Here is a 25,201-nt window from a genome sequence, read left to right on the forward strand (position 1 = left end):
GGATGTTCGGAGTATTGATTTTTGCATGTTCTGTAACTCAAAATTGCGTGAAAATTTTAATTATTTCATTTTATTATGATAATCTATTCGTAAAATAATCATGATTCAGCTAACTATTTTCTTTCATGGTGTAGCAATTTTATGCTCAGCAGTGTTGCAATATTACTGGTAAGTAATATTTTTTTTATTGGTGTAAGACAGACTAGAAGGCAAAATATTAATATTTGATGGAGGCTTATCATTATTTTATTGATATCTTGCTTTAAGAAAGTATATTAATTACATTTACATTTCATTATTTAAGACATCATATGCATAAAAAAGTTGCTTGTGAAATCGAGATATTCTTTTTACTTTCATTAAACTGGCAGCAGCAAATATAAATTCAGAAATGATTTATTTAATTGTACTTGCGATTTTTACACTGATTGTTATTTTTCTCCCGTATGTTCTTCATGCTATTATTAGGAAGATACAGCTTAGACGCAGTTATTTAGAAACTTACTGAGAAGTGTTACTTGTTTGAAGAATGTGTAGAAATGAATATTTTTTTGAAGCTGTGATAACAGATAATACTCTAACACATTTAGTAGTCAATTTATATTGAAATTATACGAAAGATTTGTTTTATTTGCTTTCTGTCTTTCGGTTTTTGAGAATTTCGTTGCATTTTGGTTTTATAGTATATTTATGATTTTACATATTCTTACTAATTGATTGTGTTACAAGGTTTGATTACTTTGCTTATTATGTGACTTAAAGCTGCTGGCTTTTACTAAGCATCTTTGCTTTCTCTCTTTTAATTTAGACGAACCTCAAATTAACCGAGGGGACCGCACATCAAGAAAGCCAATACATTGTTGTACTGGAAGAGCGAAGAGGACGGCCATTGGCTTTTTCCTTACAGTTGTCATGTGTGGCACATGGATCGGCGTAACTCATTTGCTCAAGTGGGCCTATGTCCTTCATCTGAAACCCTCGGTAAATTGCAACTGTTCCTCTGTAAGCGAAAGGGGCTCCTTTTCTACGCCTTCGACGGCAGTTTTGACCATGACAGAAACAAGATCTACATCTAAACAAGTATTACCCTTAGAAAAAGAATCGACGTTAGAGCCTTTTAAAGCCCCCTTCCTCACAACATGGTTTTGCACTGCTTGCAACTGCTTGTTTTTCCCGGTTTATCTTTGCACCAGATTCTGTTCGAGAAAATCTGACACTACAACAAAAAGTTTTCTGTATGTAATCATTTATCATTTTTACTTCTAATTTCTTTGAGTTTGAAAACCCTTGTTTAGTTTATTCTCGTTATATTTGAATTACGCTTCAGCTTAGAGAGTAGGCACTTATTACACCCTATATAAAATGTTTGCCAGATATGTTACTTAGGAAACAAGATGCATGAATAGAAGAGTCAGCAATTTTAGAACACTTTTCTCTCTCCTTTTGTTACCAACTCCCCAGCGCATATCATTAAACACAGAAAAATATTCAAGCTAACATTAAATGATTTTACTACTTAAAATATTTCTTAGTAATATTTGAATTGTGAAATTCGTTAATGCTTACTACTTATTTAAAGGCCATTTAATTATCAGTAAAATGATACTAAGGATCTTTTATTCAGAGTTAGAAATTACAATCTACGTTTAAGGCTATAAAATGTCGTTAAGAGACTCATATAACTAGTTAGCATATGACTGAAGATCTTCTATCACAGGGATACTAAACCGATAATAAACTGAATTTTGTAGATTGACTTTAAATGTCAAGGAGTTTCCAGATGCACTGGAGCGTGAAAAATAAATTCCCTAGTCACCAAGAACGGTGGTTTTCAGCTTAATCGCGTTTAGATTTTATTGATGAGGTATACCTATATATCGTGTTCGTAAAAGTCCTAATGCAGCCTTTATTTTCGAAATCGTTAGTCATAAACATATATTTTCATTTTTCGAGTAATAGGATAAGTGTGGATGGGACTAGCTACATTGCTTTTAAACAGATTTCGAATAGTAACATTCCCATCGGAATTAGTCAAACTGATTTTCTTCCTAGTTAAAGTAAAATTTAAATTTTCTGAATATTTTGATTTTCATCAGCATTAATTGTAACATTTTGTTATTTTCGCCATTACTGATTACGTTTTCGCACACTTCTGACCATGTCATCACGAGTCAGGCACGGGTACGACTACCACAGGTTGAAAACAGCTGATCTATGTATATTATGATGTCTGCCAAGGCCTAATTTTATATTTTAAAGCTAAACTTTAGTTCGCGAGTAGGATTTTGTTTCTGTAGGTATAAGTAAAATGAGAGGGAACCCTGGTTAATAGTTTAAGAAGAGGTTCGAGAATGCAGAATTTTATTACCCTGGCTCATCTTTCCCAGGTTTAAAATAATTGCTGCTTTTTACATAGTGATACTTTTGCTTAACACCTATTTTAACATAAAATACTAGAAAGGAGGAAATGAGTTGAGAAACGAAAATTGTAACAACGAAAATGTAGACTATAAATTTAATTTTATACTATTCATAATATAGCTTCAAGTTAAATACTTATGATCAAATAGCTAAAGCATTATTTATTTAATAACAATATTTATATATTAAGGAATGTGAAAGAAACTGTTAGTAATCAATAGAACATTGTAATAAAGAGAGCGAATAGTCGAATTAGTATATTAACAATCAATAATGTTAGTGACTTGAGGTCAGGGTCGTTCCTAGCGGGGATGCAACGCGTAAAAGTGCGCGAGCGGCGAAAATCAGGGGCGGCCGGACTCTCGCGATACCACGACTAAATATTTTAAATTCATTAAATTCATTGTAAGTACTTTTGATACAATTTGTCACACGTAAGTACTTAGTGAATATGAAATAAAAATTTTATTAATTGTTGAACTATTTTTTTTTTAATTTTGGGGGCGGCGATACTAGGAAAGTACACAAGCAGCGAATCCTAGAGGCTGCAATTCTACGAAAGTACGCGAGCAGCCAATGACCTAGGAACGGCCTTCCTTGAGGTGGCAGTATAGATTTATTTCTTCAATAATGCTACTGATTTGCAGTTGTATGATTGAATGAATGAGTATGGGTGAAGCTGCAAGATCTTTGAGCCCTGCTGAATAACTCAAAGTAACGCCGATTGCTCTTACTTATTATTAATTTCTTTAATATTTGGTTCTTCGGCGCGTTCTTTTTTCTACAGAGTTATTTATATTGCTTAAAATATCTACATTAATTATTCCACAGATAAGTGGAAACATTATTGATGAGAACAATAGAAACATTGGTGAGAACAGTAAAATATCTACATTAATTATTCCACAGATAAGTGAAACATTATTGGTGAGAACAGTAAAATATCTACATTAATTATTCCACAGATAAGTGGAAACATTATTGGTGAAAACAGTAGAAACATTGTTAGAGAAGCCTTTGGTTTGAAATTCAAAGTTTCTTGCAATAAGGCTCAAGAGATGTAAGCTACAGTCTTAAAGTGAGACTTGCAATAAGCTTTTGGCAGTAACATTTCAATCAAAATGTAAGAATTATAAGCTTTCTCCATTAGTTCAGTACTAGTAAACAGCATCCGATATTTGAAAACCTTTCCTAACAAACATTCTCACCGACATCTGACTAGAAAGTAATGTTTCCTTTTAAAGTTCTAATTTAAGGAATTAGTTGAAAGTTCGAATAAATGCTCTTTTTTTCCTCGAGAGATAATTTAGTATCCTTGATAGACATTTTAGTAGTTTCCCTTTTCTTCTTTAACCTAAAAAATTTGCAATAAAATTGTTTTCTTTTACACGCTGATACAAGTACTTATGAACGAACGCTTTGAGAGCTTCGAAGTGTCTTAGATAAGTTTTAACACTCTTTGAGAAAGGTACATAACATTCTCAGGTACGTTAGCAAAGTTTAAAAAAATTACGCTCACCTCTTTTGGTACAAAAATTTTTGGTCATTCAAAAATCTTGTTTTTTAATCACTGACCCAGTTTCGTCTGTTATTTGAAATGCAGTTGTTAAACTATTCGGAAATTTACACCAGTTAAAGCCGCTTATTTATCGAATAATAGCTCATAATTTTACAGGACTTTGAAACCAATCAGTGTAATGAAATTCTGAATCAAGACGGAAAGGATGGTCTTGAAAAAGAACCTCGACTTTATGTTTAAGTTCAAACAGGCATTTAAATACTTTATCATGAGACAGTTACCTTATCCCATACATGGAATTAACATGCTGTCAAAGCTGTTCATTTCTTTACACTTTACTTGAAACAATCAGGAGTTTTGTTGTTGTGGCTTAATGGAATTTATTTCCATTAAGTCACAACTAAGAACTGAACTAACCTTTCAATATATTAGAAAAAGACTTGGATGCAAAAATGTTCATGAATGCATTAGTGCTTTCGAGGCATTCACTTCTTTACATCAGATCCTTAGGCCTGTAAAACAATCAGATATATTCTTTACCGCGTCAGTGCATACATTGCAACAACTTGGACCAATTAATATCTTTTTCAGTGAAATAATATTTATTACTTTAGCAGTATTTTTGTTTTGTATTCTGTTCATATATAGCAAAACAACAGGTTTTCTTCAGTTTCAATTTTTTGTCAATTGCCTCGTGCTGACTAGCAAAGTAGGCAAGCAGGATGCCTCTTTACGTCGATTTGGATAGAAAATATTTAATTTTATTTACTCTAGTAACTGAATCAGCATCGTCATGCATATCTTGAATTCTTCGAGATATTGTATTGTTTAAGAAAAAACAGTATCAATTTTGTGGACATAATTTAAATTTCATTAATACAATCAGAAAGTAAAATTTCAGCTATGGTGTGGCTTTTATCCCATTTATCTTTGAGAAATGTTTTAGATACCGCACACGGCGTGCAACGGAAACAAATCGTCTGAGTATATTATATCAAAAAATAATGTAAACGTCTCTACAGAACATGATTTATTTTTCAGTTATTAATATTTGTTAATGTATTAGATTATTTAAAGTTTGAATTTTAATGAAAACGATTCCCCGAAAAGTAAACAGAGTACTTACTGTCACTGAAATCATCAAAAATTTGAATTAAGTTTATAGAAAATCTGCAATACGTGTTTCACGTGTTTGATAAGTTACATGCCTCTGGAAATACTCATTCATTCAAATAAGTGTACTATTAAATTTTATCTTGTAATTTTAGCTTTGTCCATGACAGACTAGTTTAATTGCTTTAAATAATAATTACAGTAAAATAAGCATTTGACCTTCTTTTGTAATTACAGATTTTTATGATTTTATGATAATACGCTTCATTCCTGTAATTTAAATTAAAACAAAACTTTTCAGTATATTTTATGCAAGGGATATTCAAAATTAATATTATCAAAAATAATATGGGCAAAAAATAACCATTACCATTCATTTTTTTATGAAAAAAACCTAGCCGTGGATTACCAGAAGTGTAGAGTTATATGAAGTGGCTTTGCTCTATTTAATTGATCTATTGCATAAAGATTTGCCTTTCGGATTTTTTTATTACTCATAGTTAAAAATGACTTGCTTCTGCTCTTAAACATACCACAGAGAATTCAAAATCTAAATACCAACAACTTTTCTAAATTAGGAAGCTTGTATTTTTTTTTCAATGATTATACTGAGTAATTTGTCAGTTAAAGTCTGGTCTAAATCATAAATACTTTCTTTGAGAAAGGGCAAAAGTAGCATAAACGAAAATATTCTCTTCTTTAATTAGTTTAACACATAAATTTGACACAGATTTTCGACATTGATCTCAGTTTTAATTTCCGGTATGATTTAATTCGATCATATCGGAATGCATTATCCGGTATGGCTCCATCAAAGTATACTTTTATCAAAGGACAGCCAATTTCACATATTTTATTTTTAAAACGCATAAAACTCAGCATCTTATCTTTCCTATAACAGGGAAAAACTAGCATACTTAAATGTCTACGTTAAAAAATTATAAGAGCACCTAAAGATCAATTTATGTGCACTCACTTTCTTTTACAATTCTTTCCTATTCTTTATTTATGTCCTTACGTTTTATTTCTTGTAGTAAACTACATTTTGCAATATTTCTAGATTGTGACTTGACTGTCCTTAATCAGTACGTTTCAGACAGAAATTTCTTTTCTGTCGTGTTATTGTGACTTATCTCACTTGCCTGATAGTGACATCAGAAAAAAGTCACGAAATTCATCTGGCAAAAGGAGCTAGATTGCTCCTGTCATGAGCCTCGAGTACCATGCTGGTGATAGTACGACTTCACTCGTTTCCACCCCTCAGTTTTTGAAGGAGAGCACTTCGAATGGGCGGAAGGGTCCTAGTCTCCCACCACTCTCCCCCTACCCCCAACCTCTCTAGAGGATTTTCAGCTTACAGCATATTTAGAGTGCCCGCGTGTCGCACAAGCACTAATATTTCATTGCACTTCTAGCTTATCATTTACAATCACCCATGCTTTTTCCGGGACTCGAACACAGGCCGTTTGGTACCACAGTAGGCTCCTTTAACTACCATACTGTCTGGGCGGTAGGCAGAAATTTTTATTTCATTTATTTTTATTTTATTTAGTACAACTTATGATTATTACGTATTTTGCTTACCTATATTCTCGTCATTTCGAAGTTTTATTAAGGCAGATTTTAAAAAATCGCAGTTTTCATTGAAATGTATTGTTGTTTTATTATGAATCTTGTTATTTGTCTAGCAATTATAATTTATGCATTTTATTTTATACAGAGAGGAGTTTGGAAGATTCAGCCAAAAGGGACTTACCGTACTCCATTTCTTTACCCGTTCCATGTTCTTTTGCGTTCTTTGGGTTGCAACAAATTATATGCTTATTTATGCTCTTGGAAAATTGGATGCAACCGCAGTTATGGCTCTTCAGGCATCTAGCGCTTCTTTCGTTTATTTGTTATCTTGGGTAATACTCCATGAGCAGTTCGTTGGTATAAGAGTAAGTACCTTTCGAAATATTTGTGATAGAAATACCCTAATTTCTTCCAGATATAATTTTTGATTAAAGTTTAAATGAAAATGCCCTTATTTATTTAATTCTATATTGCCTGAAGATAAAGCCTCGAACATATTTAATTAAAATGTAAAATTTACTAATAGCTAGGCATATTTGCGAAGCTAATACTTAAAGGCAGATGAGTAATTACAAATGTAATTTTCATCTGGTAAATTAAGCGGAAACAAATATACAGCATCAGTGATACTCTAAAATTATGCAACGTTTCGATGAGATTTTTCTGTTTGCTTTAATGACGAGTACTATCTTCTAATGCATTGGTTCTTAACCTGGGCTGCGAGAAAGTACTTCCAGAAGTACAAGAATAGTTTTTAAATTTTCGATAGAAATTACCTGATGATCATCTGTGAGAAACAAACGAACGCTATATTGACGTTTGGGACAAAGTTTATAATAAAAGTATGACACAGAAGAGCTTTCCTAATGTTTCCCAATTAGTGCTCAAAAGTAAGAGTAGAAAAACACTCAAAAAAAATTTCACAAAAGGGGAGACACAAAATGTGTCCCTCTAAATTTAAATTGTGTGAAAACCGACAGAAATAACAAATCAATCCCTCTTTTTTTCTGTTCTTGGGGGTGGAGCTTACGCCTGTTATTAATTTAAATGTAACATGGCTAAAATAACTTACAATTTTGTGGTAACTACCAAAATATTTTACACTGCCGGCCATTAAAATTGTAACACCAGGAAGGAATGAGCTGACGAACGTCAAAATCACATGAAGGAAAAAGAGGTTGAGATATGCAAATGGAATAGTAATTCAGCGCATTTAGACGACGCAGGATGGAGAAACCCAGTCTGAAGCACTGCATAAAAAAAAAGTTGTGTAGTGGATCTTTCATTCGGAAAGCGCTTTGTAAGGTCAAAGTTTGCTCAGAATATCGTGTTACGCCTCGAATAATAATAAGAAATGCTTACCAGCAAGTGTCGGAATTCGTTAGAGGCAGGATCGTTGTCTATTTAGAGTGTGGATTATCATTTCGTGATATCGCCCGTTACACTAGTGACATCCAACCACTGTCATGCAATATGGAATCAGTGGGTTGCTGAGGGTCATACTGAGCGGCATGCAGGATCTCCCATAACTAACGTCCGAGAGGAGAGACATATTGTGAGGTCAGCCTTGAAAAACCGTACAACCACATCACGAACCATTAGTCAGGAAATGGACATGTGTGCAATATGCCCAGTATCCGCTCGTAGGGTGCGTCGATGTTTGCAGCAGCGTGGACTATCAGCACGGCGACCATTTGGCTTCCCTTGACAATGCAGCATAGAGAGAGACGCCGACTCTGGTAGCCATCGAGTGGTACTGTCAAACACCATCGAGCGTCACTGTCAGAATGATTCACATGGCGTTCTATTAATACAACTCGCGGACCATCTGGCAGTTTTTCAAAAAGATAATAAAGCTTTCCACGAAGTCTTTAAGATACTTAAATAAATGTTCTTGTCATTTACTCGATATTCTTATTACTCTTTACCTTTTCTTGCGTCGGCCGGTGCTTTTTCAAGTTTATGTGGGTCGACTACATACCAATATACAAAGCTGCGACTCTGTTATGTGAGAGTGCACATTCATGCACAATGGAGGAAAGATTAGATCGTTGGCATATCACATACTTATACCCTTAACATTTACATAGTTTCGCAGCAGTAAAATGCTTTCTTCTTTGTGCGCTAATTTCATTGTCCTTGAGTGTAAATCCATGTAAATCCAAATATTATTTCGTTCTTCGTAAAAAGCGAAATTTCCTGCTTGATATAATTGATTATTTATTCATTTCAGATTGTAGCGGTTATTTTATGCGACACAGGCATTGCACTCCTAGCTTATATGGATGGCGTGTCGAGAACTTCTACATTAGGAGGAGTGGTATTAGCCTCTGCAGCAGCAGCAGGATTAGCAGTGCACAAGGTTTGCTTACATTTTTTAAGTAATTAACATTTTATAGGTCATAAAGAGTCCCAAAATAATACAGGACCTCACCTCCTTTAAATAAGTTGTAATTTATTACAACTTATTTATACCACATACTATAAATGTAACATATTTAATAAAAAATCTTTGAGCTTTCCAATTTTAAGATCATGCAATAAAGTAGAACATAAATTAAAAAAATTAATTCGTTCCTGACAACCGTTCATCATCAAAAATGTTCATAACCCAAAACTATTTTTATTATAAGAACTAATGAAAATTAGATTGATCTGCATATGTAAATTTTGCCATATTTAATTGCTTATGTAAATTTTACAAGAGCACTTTGTGCAGAATCTCGTAACAGAAAACCAACGAAAATTATTAAATCTATGACATAAAAAGATTAACCTCATGTTAAACAAATAAAATAAACAAAACCTGAATTTAATTTTAATGTACTTATATGAAAGAGATAGACAACATAAGTGGAAAATGATGAGGATAAAGAAAGGGAAGAAATGCTAATGGTTGGAACAGAACCCTCCTCTCATTCCTTTAAACATGAAGTAAGTGTCCCACCGAGCATTTTCTTTTATATTTTCATTGTCTTTTATTGCCAAGTACATCTGGCTAATAATCGAAAGCTGCTGACTTCGAACCCCGGGTAGTGCACTGGTAATTTTTCGCGTTTCTTCCCCTATCGCCATTTTTTTTTGGGGGGGGGTATTTCTGAAGTTTTTCCGGTTCTTTCTTGTTGAGCTCATTTTTCAGGTACTTTAATAACGTCTTCCAGTTTTCATTGCTAACTTCTAAGCACATGGGTTTTCCTATAACATAATAACATTCAAAAATGTCCTTAAAGTCTGTGTATAACACACAATCTGGCCCATAATTTACTCCAGGCCGAATTCCTCGTCTTGGAAGTCATTTGTTATTAGCCTTTGTAAATGAAAGTTAAGCAACAGAAAAACATATTAAAGTAATGTTTCCGGAAGTCCCTGAGCGTTAATTGTCTATCAAAAATTATCTCAAAACAGCTTTGAAAAATCATTTGTTGCTATTCTGAGTATACGTAACTCGAGATAGCTTTCGTTATCCGAGAATTTTTTGTTCCTGTAATTAGTTCGTAGCGAGAGGCATTCCAGATCCGAGGTTTCACTGTATAATAATAATGATGTATAAAAGGATAATAAATAAAATTTAGCCTAAATATTTACGGAAGTTTAATGTCGTTTCATGGCAAAAGTATGTATTGCTCATCTGAGAAAATATCGTTTAAAGATAGCAACAAGCACACTAAAGAGCAGGTGCTAGCTTTAAGCTAAATATTTTTCACATTTGATATATACGGTTAACCCCCCAAAATATATTAAATCTTAAAACTCTGTTTTAGATCGATCATCTTTGAATTAAAGCGAATTGCATTCAACCAGTAAAACACTTTTAATGAAAGATAATTTTTACTTCTGTCATATATTGCAAACTGAGAATTTTTTACATAAACTATTTCACTGGCAAAATGCTGAATCATGAAGAATTGCTTCAAACGCGACGAAACAACGAATAGGTTATGACTTTGAATTTTTATCATAGTTTAGCTACCAGTTGCATAAACAAATAAATTATAATTTTATTCGCTGCCTCTGTAAGTCATGTAACTGCTATATTTAAGAAATACACAAAGGTATATTACAAAGTTACTGTCCTAGCTTAGTTGATAAAAAAATACATTACTTACTTAAGTTTGAAAATAATCTTCTTTTGAAATAGTCACTTCGTGCAGCAAACAATACATTGGTTCCAGTGTTCCTGCAACCGCTGGAATGCAACTTCGAAGCCATTTTGCATAAGCTCCATAATCATCTGCGATTCGAGCTGGGTCTCGCGTCACCAGTGACGATTCAGTTGAGCATTTCCCTCAACACGTTGACAGAGATCTTCGTATAGTGCACGCGATGCTCCTTCTGCTCAGGGGTCAGCAGTCAAGGGACAAAACTTGCCAGCGGCAGGTTGCATGATTAATTCAATTGACCAAATTATCTCCATTGACTCATACGACACATAAACAATGTTTAGAATGCCGCTTGTCCTCCTTCAATGCTAACATTTCTGAACTGGTTTTATATTTTCGGGGATAATGTTCACAAAGAGCATTCCGCAGACCAGTACGTCTATCAATACCCTCTCACCAATGCCACTAACCAACGTCAGTGCTTCAGCGATGTGGGCACTCACAGATGCTTTATCACATAAAATCGTGTGACAGCATAATATATGTCAGACTATTATCATGATTGCAGCCTTGAGACAGGACATCTGTCGAGTCATATAAGACTTTCTCTTGCTCAGCTGTCTCTTTCCCATTTCACTAATTAATTTCTTTTACGTACTTTTTACTTATGTACTTTATATTGCACTGTTTATTTATTGTATTACTTTTATGCTTTATGTTCTCTGCTATATTTACATGCATTGCAATACGTTTCTTGGACCCTCTGTTCCCAAATCTGTAGCCATTGTACAGCCACATAGCCCCTGTAAGGCCATGTTTTTCACCCAACTCCTTTATTTCTTCGATAAGCACTGGATAGTGGTGGGCGAGGGGCATACACCTGCTTACCTCTGGTAGACGCCAGGTGCCCCAGTTCTCCGTCACCTGTCTTCAAGAAAATCTTCTCCCGCCTATGAAGCTCCTGTTCAACTCAAAGCATTACGTATCCTCACTTCTTCATCGTAGTAACCTTTCTGATGCGTGTTCAACGTTCTCTGTGACCGTTTAGCCTCGTTTGATGCAAAATTTCGAGTTTGCTCGTTGTTTCTGTTCATGAAGCAATCACAGACTACCACACATACATGATCAATGTCACTGACACACTGCCTTTTCGAGACTGAAGGTCACTGTATCTGCGAATATAATACCACGCATGAAAAGAAATTTAATAACATCGCAACTTTGAATACTGCCTCGTCTTAGAGAACAATATCTCAGTATGTTTTATTATCCGATCTGATAGCCATACCACTGTCATTCACGTCTGGCTACGTCGAATCGCGACCAACTTACATTTTACTCGCAGTTGGTGCTATTCCGTATCCTTTAATCTAATTTAGAGTATTCTGATCATAGTCATTGAAGAGGCAGTCTCAATATTTGCCAGCAAATGGCATTTTTTTCAGTCTCATCTGACCTATTTTTTAAGGTTATAACCGCGGTATTTAACATCCCGTAAAAGTTTCCTATTTCGAAAATACTCTGAAAAAATATCCTTTGTTAATTACAATGAGTTTTGTCAAACTAATTAAAATTTCTTAGACAGCGATGTTCCAAATGCCTTTACTATTAAAAGAACAAAAGAAGCGCTGATTACAATTGAATTTTATTCAGACTCTGGTTTGCACTATGATTTGCTTACTTTTGTTTTGATTTGTATTAGAAGAACGGAATTGTCATATAATGGTTAACTGATTTACACAAAGAGCGAAAGCTATCTGTTTAATGGAAAGGGTGTCTCTATGGTCAAATTTCTAAAGGAATCGTACAAAATTTAAATATTAATATTGCACCAGTATTAAAAAATAAGCAATGAGTATACTATGTAAAATGCTAGTGAATTGAGCAACAAATTATGTAAAAGTTTCCGGGAGTTAATTTTATTGTCAGCTTTTTCTCAGAGTTAACATGGAATTTTTAGTTTAAGATAATACAACAGAAGTTTAACCCCGTTTTTAAAGTTCTTTCGAATTCAATAAAGGAATAAATAAAGATTTGAAGTGCATCGTGACCTTTCATCTATAAAATCACTATTAGAAAATGATCGATGACTATATTGTTACAAAATTCTGTCTGTCTGGAATCTTAAATTCTGTCTGCATCTAGAATTCTGTACTAGAAGGAAAAAGTAAAAGATAATCTGAAGGAAAAGAAAAAGCAAAAGCATTTTACTCAATGGTTTTGCTTAAAATCTGATTAAAAAGCGAAGTTTGAAATGCTTTACATAATCTGAGCTTGAGAAGCTTATCTACATAAATACATGCAAATTAAGGGAGGGTTACCCAAGCGAGGAGCAAAAATGCACGATTAAAACGCTGTTAACATTTTTCAAATGTATTCTGTGTTAGTTAAGAGTAAATTTTTACTATTATATAAATATATTATTACATACACGTGAATGAATTATTATATATACACGAATGAAAAAAGGAATCATAAAAACAGAAGTATCGAAAACCAAAGGCAATGTCCTTTGTTGATAAATGGCAAAAGCATTTGATAGTAAATTCAAAATAGAAGAATGCTAGCTGAAAGCAAAATTAATGCTCAAGGCAGTAGATGTCAGAATTGCTTCCTCACTTTAAGGAAAAGTACTGTTCTGCCATAATGAATCTTGCCGGTTGCAAAGGATGTCAATAAAGAAACTTTTGCTTTCGTTGTTTCCGTCATTTAGGCTATGGTAGGGAAAAACATTTTGGCATAACGAGCTTATTGCGTGCACTCTTTCTCGTTCGCAACAAGAGTTTCAAGAAAATATGCAACTCCATTAATTTATTATCATAGATGTGTATCTATCTTAGAGACATAAAAAAAAAACGTATAGAAATGTTTTTTTAAAATTAAAAAGGAAAAGAAAGAAAAACATTAAAGCATTTACCGTTAAATACGAGAAATCTTCATTTACGAGGCATGTTTTTAAAGAACTGTATTTGCCAGCGTTAAGACGCACGTTTTTTCTTTGAAAATAGGTTTGAGAAACGGGGTGCGTCTTATACGTCGATACTCAGGTTTTGATTACATTCAGTTTTGGGAATTTGCTCTATTCGGAGTTACGCGATTTTTTTCTTGTTTCTTTGCGGAGTGTGGGAATATTACAGTTACGTAGTGAATGCGCATGCGCTGTTATCGACACTCACAGCTGCCTTCGTTTAAACTTTCCAGTTTTTCAGAACGACTTTTAAGTGTGTGAAATTTCTACTATTCAGTTTTTATTAAATTTACTGGCAAGTTATGGCTCAAAAACAACGTCGGTATTGCTATAATAGACTTCAAGCTATCTGTGATTGCGAACATGGAAACAGGGCGGCAGAGAGGCTTTTCCGGCCATCCGCAACTGAGAAAATGATAAGAACTTGGTACAATCAGGAAGAGGATCGAAAAAAAAGCAACTCACAGTAAACATAATCTACGAAGGGACGAAATACTTGGATTTTAGACCACAGAAAAGCGGAACTTTCAATTTCCACAAAAATGATTATCCCTTTAGCGAAAGCGATAGCGACTGATAGAGAGATTGCCGATTTTACTGGATCAACATCATGGTGTTCTAGACTCATGAAGAGAAACCAGTTATGTATGCGGAATAAACCGAAAATATTATGCCAGACGAATATGAAAAGATTGAATTTCATCGATTTGTCATTAATGCACGAAAACGAGAAAATTTTGAACTTGCCCAAATGGGAAACATGGATAAGGTTCCTTTGACTTTTGATGTGCCCTCAAACAAAACTGTAGATTCAAAAAGAACAAAAAGTGTTACTGTTAAAACTTCAGTGCACGAGAAAACTTACTACACGGTTGTTTTATCCTGCTGTGCTCATAGGACAAAATTGCCCCCACTATTGATTTTAAAAGAAAGACACTACCCAAAGAAAAATCGCCTAAAGAGTGTTTATACATGTTCATGCAAAAGGCTGGCTGGCTGGAGGAAGAATGAAGTTATGGATGGATAAAATTTGTTTAAAGCGCCCTGGTGGACTGTTGAAGAAACCTGCCCTACTAGTATGGGAACAGTTTCGTTCTCACAGAATAGAAGATGTTAAAAATAAACTCAAAGAATTGAAAACTCAGTTAACTGTAATTCCATGAGGCCTAATTAGTCAGCTTCAACCTTTAGATGTCTGCATTAATAAACCATTTAAGGGATTTATGAAAGAGAAGTGGAATAGCTAAGATGCAGTCTTCAGATTTTGAGACTACACCAACAGGAAGAAGGAAGAGGCATAGCATTTCGCAAGTTTGTAAATGGGTCAAAGCTTTATGGGATGCTGTGAAAACAGATACATTGGTTAAATCATTTAAGAAGTGTGGCATTAGTAATGCACTGGATGGTACAGAGGACAATTTGTTGTATGAGGACTCAGATGCTGATTTAGAAGAGGTTTCAAGTGACTGTTCATTTAGCACTGGAGATGAGTGTCTGGATATTGACGAAGATTAAAAGCTATTCTTTCCTAGAAAGACTGGGTATTTGCAGAAAGTATTACTTTGCATTTATATTAATTTATATTTAAAATACTGTAAATGCATTATAATAATCAGTAGTAAAGTTTTAGCCTTCAAATGTGTCTATACAAAATGGGGGGTTAGTCTTCTTACGCCGGCAAATACGGTAAGTACCGTTTTGAAGTTCCGGCACGGCAGCGCTCCGGTCCACATTCGCCTCGTGCACTGTTACTGTTTACTTGCATCTGTTGCAAGCCACAGGCCCTATTAGAGAGACTTTCGACCGCGCTGACGTTTGCTTCAGAGTATTTAAAATGGCTTTGACGATTGAGAATCTCGGCGACAGTGAAATACGATCAGCGATTCGTTTCCTTAGTGCTAAAGACGTGAAAGCGGCTGAAATTCATAGTCACTTCAGCGAATTATGCGGAGAAAATATTATGAGCAATAGAATAGTACGGAAATGTGTTAGAACTTTTAGAGATGACCATACGAATCTTCATGTTGATGAACGAAGTGGGCGACCTTCTGTCATTACTGAAGATATGGTGCAGACAGCTGAAAGTTTTACGTGGAAATGTACTCAAATCTTCAAAAATTTTTATGCACATAAATTAGCAACGGTTACCCAATTAAGGGCAATGAAGCAAGGGTTACCCAAAGGAGCAAAAGACAACGATTAAAATGCAGTTAACATTTTGCAAACGTATTCTGTATTAGTTAAGAGTTGTTATTGTTGACTAATGCTCACTTGTCTGATCTATAGTCAGCCCAAGCCCACGAAATTCCTCATAGCAAGGAGCATAAGATACGCCTGTCGTTGGGAACAGCCTTGAACACCTTACAGGTGACAGTGCGATTTACTCAGTTCCGCCCTCCCCAATTTTGATGGTGAGCATCCTGGAAGGACGGGTCCGAGGGTCTTTCACCAGTCTTTCCCTACCAATCAACCTCTCGAGAGGACTTTTGGCTCGCTGCATATTTAGAGTACCCCCATGCTGCACGGGCACTATATATATATATACTAACAACCATACCTTTGTAGAGACATTAGGATTCTTTTAAGCAAGAGAGATGAAAAATTAGCAACCGCTTTCGCCGGGAAGCGAACCACGGGTCTCTGGAATACCGGTCCAGCGTGCAGAACCACTACACCACGAAGGCACGCTAGGAAAGCGGGAGAAATACTTTATACCTTCTTCGGGATTCGAACTCGGGCCTTCGGCACGGCAGTCAGCGACGCTAACCACTATACTGGTTGGGCGGTTTAATTAACAGTAAATGTTGACTATGGATTTTGGGCTGCCCTGCTCCGAGAACTTAATCCCACTGCAGGTCCACTCTCCCTTTGGGCACGTCGTGGAGGTTCAACCTCCACTATTATCCTCCAGAAGAGCAGCGCACCACCTGGGGACAGGCCCCAGGCAGCACCGGTCGTCTAATGCTCCTACCAGTCGCTTGGGCGAGCCCGTCGCAGCGGGACATTACCCAGCGACCCCGGGGGAGACCCCCGGGTTACTAGTACCACGCCGCGCTAGGACGTGCCAGACTCCGGGGCCGGCCAATAAGTGACCTTTCCCAGAGCCTTCAGAACCACCAAGTTCATAAATTTTATACCCCGTGGCCGAGACTGCCTAGGTACTGATCCTAGCCAGTAGCTTCGCAGAGTTCTCTACGTCGACCCCCGAGGGGGGAGTAAATGTTGACTGTTATATATATATGAATGAATGAAAAAAGGGGAATTATAAAAAATAAATTATAAAAACAAAAAACAGAACTATCGAAAATCAAAGGCAATGTCCTTTGTTGTTAAACGACAAAAACATTTGATAGTAAATTCAAAACAGCAAATTGCTATCTAACAGCAAAACAGACTAAAAGCTCAAGGCAGTAGATGTCAGAACTTTCAGAATTGCTTCCTCCCTTAAAGGCAAAAGTACTGTTCTACCATAATGATCTTACCGGTTGCAAGTGATGTTAACAAAGAAACTTTTGCTCGTGTTGTTTTCGTCATGATTGTTACTGCGTATATGTGTGTATTTTTCCTAAAATATACAAAATTACATTACCTTTTTAAAAAGTAGCTAATAAATTCATCAAAAATGTAAGGTTTCATAAAATTATATAAATTTAAAATTATGTATCTTTTTGTATCTTTCATCTAACATGGATTTAAATAAGAAAATCTCTTTAGAAACGGTTTGAAGCTTTTAAATCGTTCTTTCAAATGACTTTTTCTTCAACTATATGCACGTAGACATACTAAAGATTTTTTTTCTAATTATGTCCTCATGTTGAAAAGGATTTAGAGATTATTAATTAAGTGGAAAGAAGAAGTTGCATTATTTTTTGAATAAATTTCTGAATAATTTTTTTAATTTACTTAAAAGTTACAAATTATTACATATATTATTTTTCTAAATGTATTTTATACATTAAGATTTTATTTATATTATGTTTACAAAATACTGAAAGAGTTATGATATGATTTGCAGTTATCTTTGTTGAATATTTTAGAGCTCTAGTTAATTTCATTGTGATACAGGGACGAGCACCTGTTCGCTTGAGCTAGAAAAACACTTAGGAACGATTCTGTCAAAAGAAGAAATTCTGTTTTCTATTAAAATAAGATTTATTTTCAATGTAAAATGTTTAAATAAATATCCAATATCTTGACTAGGTAATCTTGTTGTATACGTGTAGAGTCATTAGGTTGATTGGAAGCAAAAAAGATAAAAAATACGCCGGGAATCGAACCACGGAAATCTGGAATACCGGCCCAGCGTGCTACCGTTACACCACGAAGGCACGCTAGGGAAGTGGGAGAAATACCTTATATACGATGTTATGCTGTTTTATTTTTACACTATGTTTGTTTATCTAGAACAGAGTTTGTGTTATATTTTCTATATTTTACTCTTCCCTAATCAAAATTTGATTAAAGTTACATTATACATTACAAGAGTTTTTAAAATACAATAATTAAAAACATATTGCGGATAAATTTCTGGGCACTGCAGTTTATAGCAAGTTGGTTTATGACCATGACTTTCCATGCACCATATAACGAACTTTTTCTCTTCATTTTAAACTCTTATGTGCAGTAAAAATTGGCCTTTAGACAGAACCGAATTTCTAGCGTTGTCACACACAATTAATATTACGTTTTCCACTTTCAGCTAAGAGACAAGAGCAATTTATCTCCTCTACCAACCGAATTTCTTTCACAGCGAGTTCTTTTCCTAATACTTTTGCCATTATCTTCTAGATGGCCTCATGAATATCTTTTAAACTAATAACAGCAAAATACCTGTAAAGATAAATATTTTCTGTGGTACATGTGCCATACTTTGCAGAGAATTCGCAGGACTTGTATAATAAAATAAATTTTAATTGTCAATAATGTTTTTAAATTATTAATTTCTGTCAATATTTTTTATCCCCAGTAGCTGTGACAATTATTGTAAAATTTTCTTTATCAGAAAAATTAGTCTTACTAGCTAAGGGCTGCTCGTTTCCCTTAACAGAGGTAATATCTCTAATTCAACAGCTGCTGATACAGAATCTGACGGGAGCTGAATAATGCCTCGTGGCAAATTTAATTGATTTACTGGTCTGCTTTCGGAAAACATATTTCTCTATTAGTCTCGAAATGCGATTTTGCGAAGTTTCACTTTTCATTCGAGTTTGTTGCCATTCGGAAAAACTTAAGATGTTATTCTTTTATATTTAATCTGTCTGCTACTGATAAACAAATTAAACTATTTAAAAATAATAGGTGCAATTCTTAAAAAAACTATATTCTTACATTTTAATCTAATTGATTTAAATAAAAATGCATTTAATTCATAATATAGTTAATTAAAAACATAAAATATTTTTATGGAATTGCATTACATATTTTTCATTTCTTAAATATACAGAAGATAATGTTCTCATGTTAGTCTAAATGCATATTCATCTAATATACTATAAAATGTTTTGTCATTCCATCTGGACAATCTCTTTTGATAATCTCTGCTGATAAACCACATTAAACTTTAAAAGAGCCTTCTTGGGCGAACGTAGAAATCTGAAGCCTTTCAGATTTTATTTCATTATATTATATTTATTTACTTATTTTTTTAATGCGAGTAATTTTTTAAGGGCAGTTGCTGGCGGAAAAGCTGGAAAAATGTCGTCCTGGATCACACATTAATACAAAATTTTATTTACGAGAATAATTCGGAAAAAGTCTAAAACTGAAGAATAATCTGAAACAGAGATGCAGGGGATAAATCCATATAGATGCTATCCGGTATAAAGGTCTGCTCCATAAGCTTTCATTTCTTAAAATATGAGTTTTGTGAAAAGCTTTTTTATTCCTTAATTTATTATTTTCTTTATTATTTCAATAATATTGTTTATCTTTTCTACAAATATTTTTTTCTCTCTCTCAATATCAATCCAATCGAATTTTAGTTTCTTACCTTAGATTTTCCATTATATTAAATGGTAAATTTTTATTACTTTTGAATGACATTTATCCCTTCCGGGGTACCATTGATTTGGACTTTGGTTTTATGGACGATAATGCATGGCCACGCAGGACTCGTGCTGTTGAAGAGCTCCTGGCTCCCGGAACAAGGATATCCGCAGAATAGATTGGTCAGCGTGATCCCCTGATTTAAATCCCATTGAACATGTATGGGATACTTCAGGGAGAGGACTGGAGGCTCGATTTTACCCTCTGGAGAACACCAGTGAACTGAAACAGATGCTCCATGAAAAATGGGAACTCTAATTCTAAGAGTTGTTAGATAATCTAGTGTTGAGTATCAACAGACGATAAAACGCAATCATTGCAGTTAAGGGGTGGTCATAACCGTTACTAAAGTTCTTTGGCTTGTTGTTCTTCCTCTTGACCAAACACTTTTTTTGTACCAAACCCATTCTGCCAATAAAGACTTTTTCTGTTCATTCCGTACTCTATGCATCCTATTCATTTTTTTTGCTATTATAGGTTTCCTCATCCTTTAAGTACTACATAGTGCCCCTGTAGTAAAAATTTTGTGACTCCCAGTTGATTTTCTGCGGAATTACGGCAAAAATCAGAAAAATTGCATACTTTTTGTACACTAGTAATTGTTATCAAATTTTTATTTCTAATTTTTTTTCTTTATACCATACGCTCCATATACTAAAATTTTTATATTTTTTTTATTATTAACTGACTTTATCTATTATATTTCTAGGTGTTATTTAAAAAATTAATAGGTAATGTGAATTTGGATCAACTTTCCATATTCTTAACATTCGTGGGACTGCTCAATGTCTTGATGCTTTGGCCTATTGGACTTACCCTTTATTTAGTCGAGGCGGAGGTTCTCGTGTGGAATCAGCTTCCTTACGTACAAATTGCAGGTTCAGCGGTTTTGTTTACAGGTAAATAAATCATTATATTTGTTATATTTAATACTCATTACTTGAAATATTATAGATATGAGTTTCAGTTCCTTTTTTTGATCAGAATGTTAAAACTGATACAGCAAAAATAATTATCATCTGACGTAATAACTGTTGTTTAGTTTCAAAATTTAAACCAGCTCCAGCTTAGAAAGCATTTCAGAATCATACTGTTTTTACTGATTATGAAAAAGAACTATCATCTGTTACTGAATAAATTACTGAAACCTTTCATCTACATTCTTTCATTATTACGTTACCTACGTTAGAACAATGCTATATATAAATCTAATACATATCCTAAGTTGTACTTTCGAGGCATGAAAAGCGCAAGTTGAATTTCGTCAATTGGCCCAGTAGAACGTGAGATATAGAACTGTCCCCCTTTTTTCCGCAATGTACATATTGATTTATATGTATGTATTGATATGTATATGTAGAACATCTTCCCTGAATTGATATGCATATGTGGAATATCCATATCTGCATGCATTACAAAGGATATTTTAGTTTGTTGAATAGTATAAGAAGAATTTTCTTCTCTAAATAAATCATCAGACATAAGATGTTATTCAACAGTATCCAGTTGTTAGGCAATAAGGGAAAAATAGTATATTCGGCGAAAGAATAGTCATGTAACCTTAAAATTTGCATACATAACAGGTACAGGTATAAGTGGGGCAGGACACTCGTAATTCACGATTGGTAGTGCAAGTGTAATTACGCCGCACTAACTATTAAGCTTCGCCCCAAATTTGACGGAGAACAACCTCAGGGAGGTTCGTGGTTCTCTCACACCTCTTACTCTAACACCAAACACTCAAGATGACTTTCGGCTTGCCATGTATTTTGAGTATCCTCTTGCATCCATGCATTCTCTGGGATTCTTTGGGGTCTATCAAACATTCATGCATTCTCTGGGATTCTCTGGGGTCTATCAAACATTCATGCATTCTCTGGGATTGAAACCCCAACCCAACGATACAGCAGCCAGAAGCAGTAACTATTGTACCGATGAGGGCGATTGCATACATAACAAATGCATACACGTGGAAATTAGACTGCAGAAAAAAACTTGCATAACAACGCTTCTTAATGATGAAACGTGTTGGTATAAGAAAAGGAATATTTTGTGCAGAGCCAGTATGCGTTACCAAATTCAGAACGAAAATCGAAACAGCCATGTTTTGAAAAATGAGTAGACGACATCACCTGAGTGATGCCATGTTGATAGGACATAGCACGGTATCTCGAAAGGAGCCAGAGACAGTCGAAAGTATCTGGAGCTTTAAATATCAATCTTTCTCTCATTCGCTGCTGTGGAACCATTAACATAGTGAAGCAACTATGTCGCAAAGGACTACTGTGTAACGGTTAAGGGACGTCCAAGAGTCACAACTGCTTTCTATGCTTGAAAGTACAACCCCACATATCAGTCACTGCATATTAACTTCCTACCATCTTTGCACGGTGTAGTGTAGACAAAAAAAAGTATATTATCATGGCTACATATAGGTCAATTGTACTCAAAGGAACCAGTGGTTTGTCCCCCACTGGTACTCTTGTACAGAGAAACCCACTGAAACTGTTTTCGAGTTCATCTCGGCTCTATTCAACGATAGTGAGATATTTTACTGATTCCCGATGAGGCATGAGTTGGTCTACAGATTAATTCCTGACAGCTACTATGATAGAAACATATCTGGAACCAGCTATGACGCCAAGAACATCTACGAAATGTGAGCATAAAAACGCGGTGATCTGGAGCACGTGTTGCTATCTTGGGGCCGCAATGATTTCATTGCCTTTGCTAACCGAAAGCACTGCTTCGTATGGATTGGAGTATTAGTTAGACTGCGGCAATGCACAAAGAGGGCTATCTGCCAAAATGTTAGGATGCATTCGTGGAGGACGATTTAAGAGAAACTGGCTCGTATTCACATTACAGATTTGAAAATAACGAAAACTCCCATAGAGCCAGCCCATTCATTAGGTTTTGCACCCAGCTCGAACTACAAGTATTCAGCGGTTTTACCACTCGACTGCTGTAGGTCTGTTTTGTATAGAACAGCAAACTAAATCGCACAACTTAAATACCATCAGTCATGTATGGAAGATATTTAATTTCTTTGCATGACTTTTCTCAAGTCTGTTACGAGCTAAGAGCCTGTCTACTCTGTGAATGGCTCTAGAAGTAACATTACCTTTGAGTTAAAGTTGTCGTCTGGTGTATAGGTCAGTTTCACCAAACCTATGACATCTTAGTACAATTACGATTACATAAAGATGCGATTTGCCTTAATTCACTTGTTACAATAGCTATGGAGAATAATGAAGGCATTTATTGAACTGTATCAGACTGAGCGGTCACGGTGAGATGAGATATTTGTTGGGTTTTGTTCCCCTAACTAACCTATCTTTATGTCCCATAGTGCCAGTGTCGTTAACTTGTTGTCATAAAGCATAACTGCTCTAGGGTATATATTCAGTTGTTAGCTACATGGGCGTAAGACAGTAATGGGCAACTGTTTTGGGTCGGAGGCTACTTTGTAGAAGCGGAGGGCCGCACCTTTTAAAATGATTTCATTCTTAATTAACTCTGCATTTTAGGAAAGGTGTAAGCTGTACCATAAAAATCAATAAATATAAATTAAATAAAATAGTAGTAGTTTTCAGTTAATTTATTTTTCTAATTTCCTATCATCTATAGCTGCAAGCGCATTTCATATAGTATCAGCTTGATAAGACAAATGTACGCTATCACAATATTTTACAATTTGTTTGAAATCAGGAGTGAGATTGCTCGTTGAGATTCTTATCACAGTCTGCAGGTTAATTCTGTTAGAAAAGCATCTGTATTTACTCTTAGTGATCTTCGAGAAAGCAAAGCTTTGCTTGCAAATATACGAAGACCCAAATACAGAGAACTATAAATTTTCCCAGCTATTTTCTTCACATGGAAATGTTTCAGCAGGCAGAGATTTTTAAAAGTCAATTAATGTCACAGCATTACATATTTCTTTCAGAGTATGATCTGACTATATGTCAGTAAGCTCAAGCTGCAGCTTCTCAGGTGCTGCGTCAATATCAGCACTGATGGGATAAGATAGCAAATTGAATTCAGGCTCAGTTTTCTTAAAGCCCTGAAATCTTCGTGTGGCCTCATCCTCCAGACTCTGCAGGTGAACTATGCATAACGTCACTCCGTCATCAATCCATCAACGGCACTTCTGGTTGTCACGTGATCCAATATGGTGGAGGCCACGCTTCCTTTCTGTGACGTCACTTCCGCCGCGCGGTTGCCTGGGCTTACTACTCAGAATAAAACTCTGCGCCATATGTGGCCCCCAGGACACTATTTTCCCATCAGGGCTTAAGGCTATCCAGTTGTACCTATCCTACGGTTGTCCGCGCGCTATGTCAAGTAAAGGTGTATGAAATAAACAGACAACTAATAAAGCATTTGTATGAGGCGAAAAGCTTCTGGCACACATATACAAATCGAAAAATATCGATCGTACTCACAGCGGAATTTTTTTATGCTATTAAGATTGTATATTTCATAACAGTACTTTGCTCAGTGAAATGCAGATTTCAAACCACGTCAGCTTAATTCAATTTAATTTGCTTTTCTTTTCATTTAGCGGTTTAGAGCAATTCAAACATTGCTGTTCTTGTTTTCGGCATGAATTCATTTGTATAATTTGCAAATTTAATCCAATATTTAGATTTTAAAATGGACATATTCTAATGGTTTCTCTGTATTACAGTTGCCAATGTTCTTGGAAACTTTGACATTATCCACAGTTATGACACTTTCCTCAAACTAGGCATTGTTTCAGCGGTGCCAGTTTCGGCAGGTAAGAAGAGCATTTTTCATTTATTACTTTCGTATCAAAATCTTATTAAAGTCCGAATAATCTTAATTCCACTCTTTTCAACCCATTTATGCTTTCAGGCTTGAATAAAATTTCTGCTAGGCATAATACTAGCTTATTTCTACTCTCTCTTTTCATCGTACTCTCATTGTTAATTCATATCATTTGAAATTTTTAGATGTTTTTAGCATTGATAATATTTTTAAACTCTAATAAATTACCTATGAATTAATAAATTATCATTATTTACATATAATAATACGATTTGCATGAAATAAATCTGAAGACATATAAACTTTAACAACTGATTTAGGAAGAAATAAATTTCAGTAATTTTTTTAAATTATTACTTTAGCATTCTTGACTTTCTCGATTTGAAGTCACTGCCTATATGTTCAGAAAGGGAAATGGCCTTAAAATATATAAATAACAGTATATAAAACATTCATATTGTCATCCAGTATATAAAACATTAATATAGTCATCCAGTATATAAAACATTCATTGTAATTTACAGTCAAAGGAATTTTGCCAGATATAATTTCTGTCGTATACTTAAAGAATGGGTGGGGGGAAAAATTTTAAAAACTTATCTCCATTAAAAGTGCCAGCTTGGACTCATTGTTAATATTATTATTCAACATCGCAAAGGCAGATTTTAA

General features: G+C 34.8%; 1 protein-coding gene across 1 annotated transcript in view; it reads left to right on the forward strand.

Moving 5' to 3' along the window:
* Positions 1 to 25,201, forward strand: part of LOC118189434 (solute carrier family 35 member F3-like) — a 51,875-nt gene that overhangs the window by 19,698 nt on the left and 6,976 nt on the right. The window contains exons 3-7 of the mRNA XM_085807943.1: positions 809 to 1,235; positions 6,774 to 6,993; positions 8,862 to 8,990; positions 20,451 to 20,640; positions 24,432 to 24,521. Of these exons, the coding sequence (XP_085664069.1) occupies positions 809 to 1,235; positions 6,774 to 6,993; positions 8,862 to 8,990; positions 20,451 to 20,640; positions 24,432 to 24,521 (1,056 nt within the window). The remainder of the gene's footprint in view (positions 1 to 808; positions 1,236 to 6,773; positions 6,994 to 8,861; positions 8,991 to 20,450; positions 20,641 to 24,431; positions 24,522 to 25,201) is intronic.

This window comes from Stegodyphus dumicola, chromosome X1, assembly GCF_044657685.1.
Source record: "Stegodyphus dumicola isolate Sdum_Otavi_A_Nest chromosome X1, ASM4465768v1".
In the NCBI taxonomy this organism is placed as follows: domain Eukaryota; kingdom Metazoa; phylum Arthropoda; class Arachnida; order Araneae; family Eresidae; genus Stegodyphus; species Stegodyphus dumicola.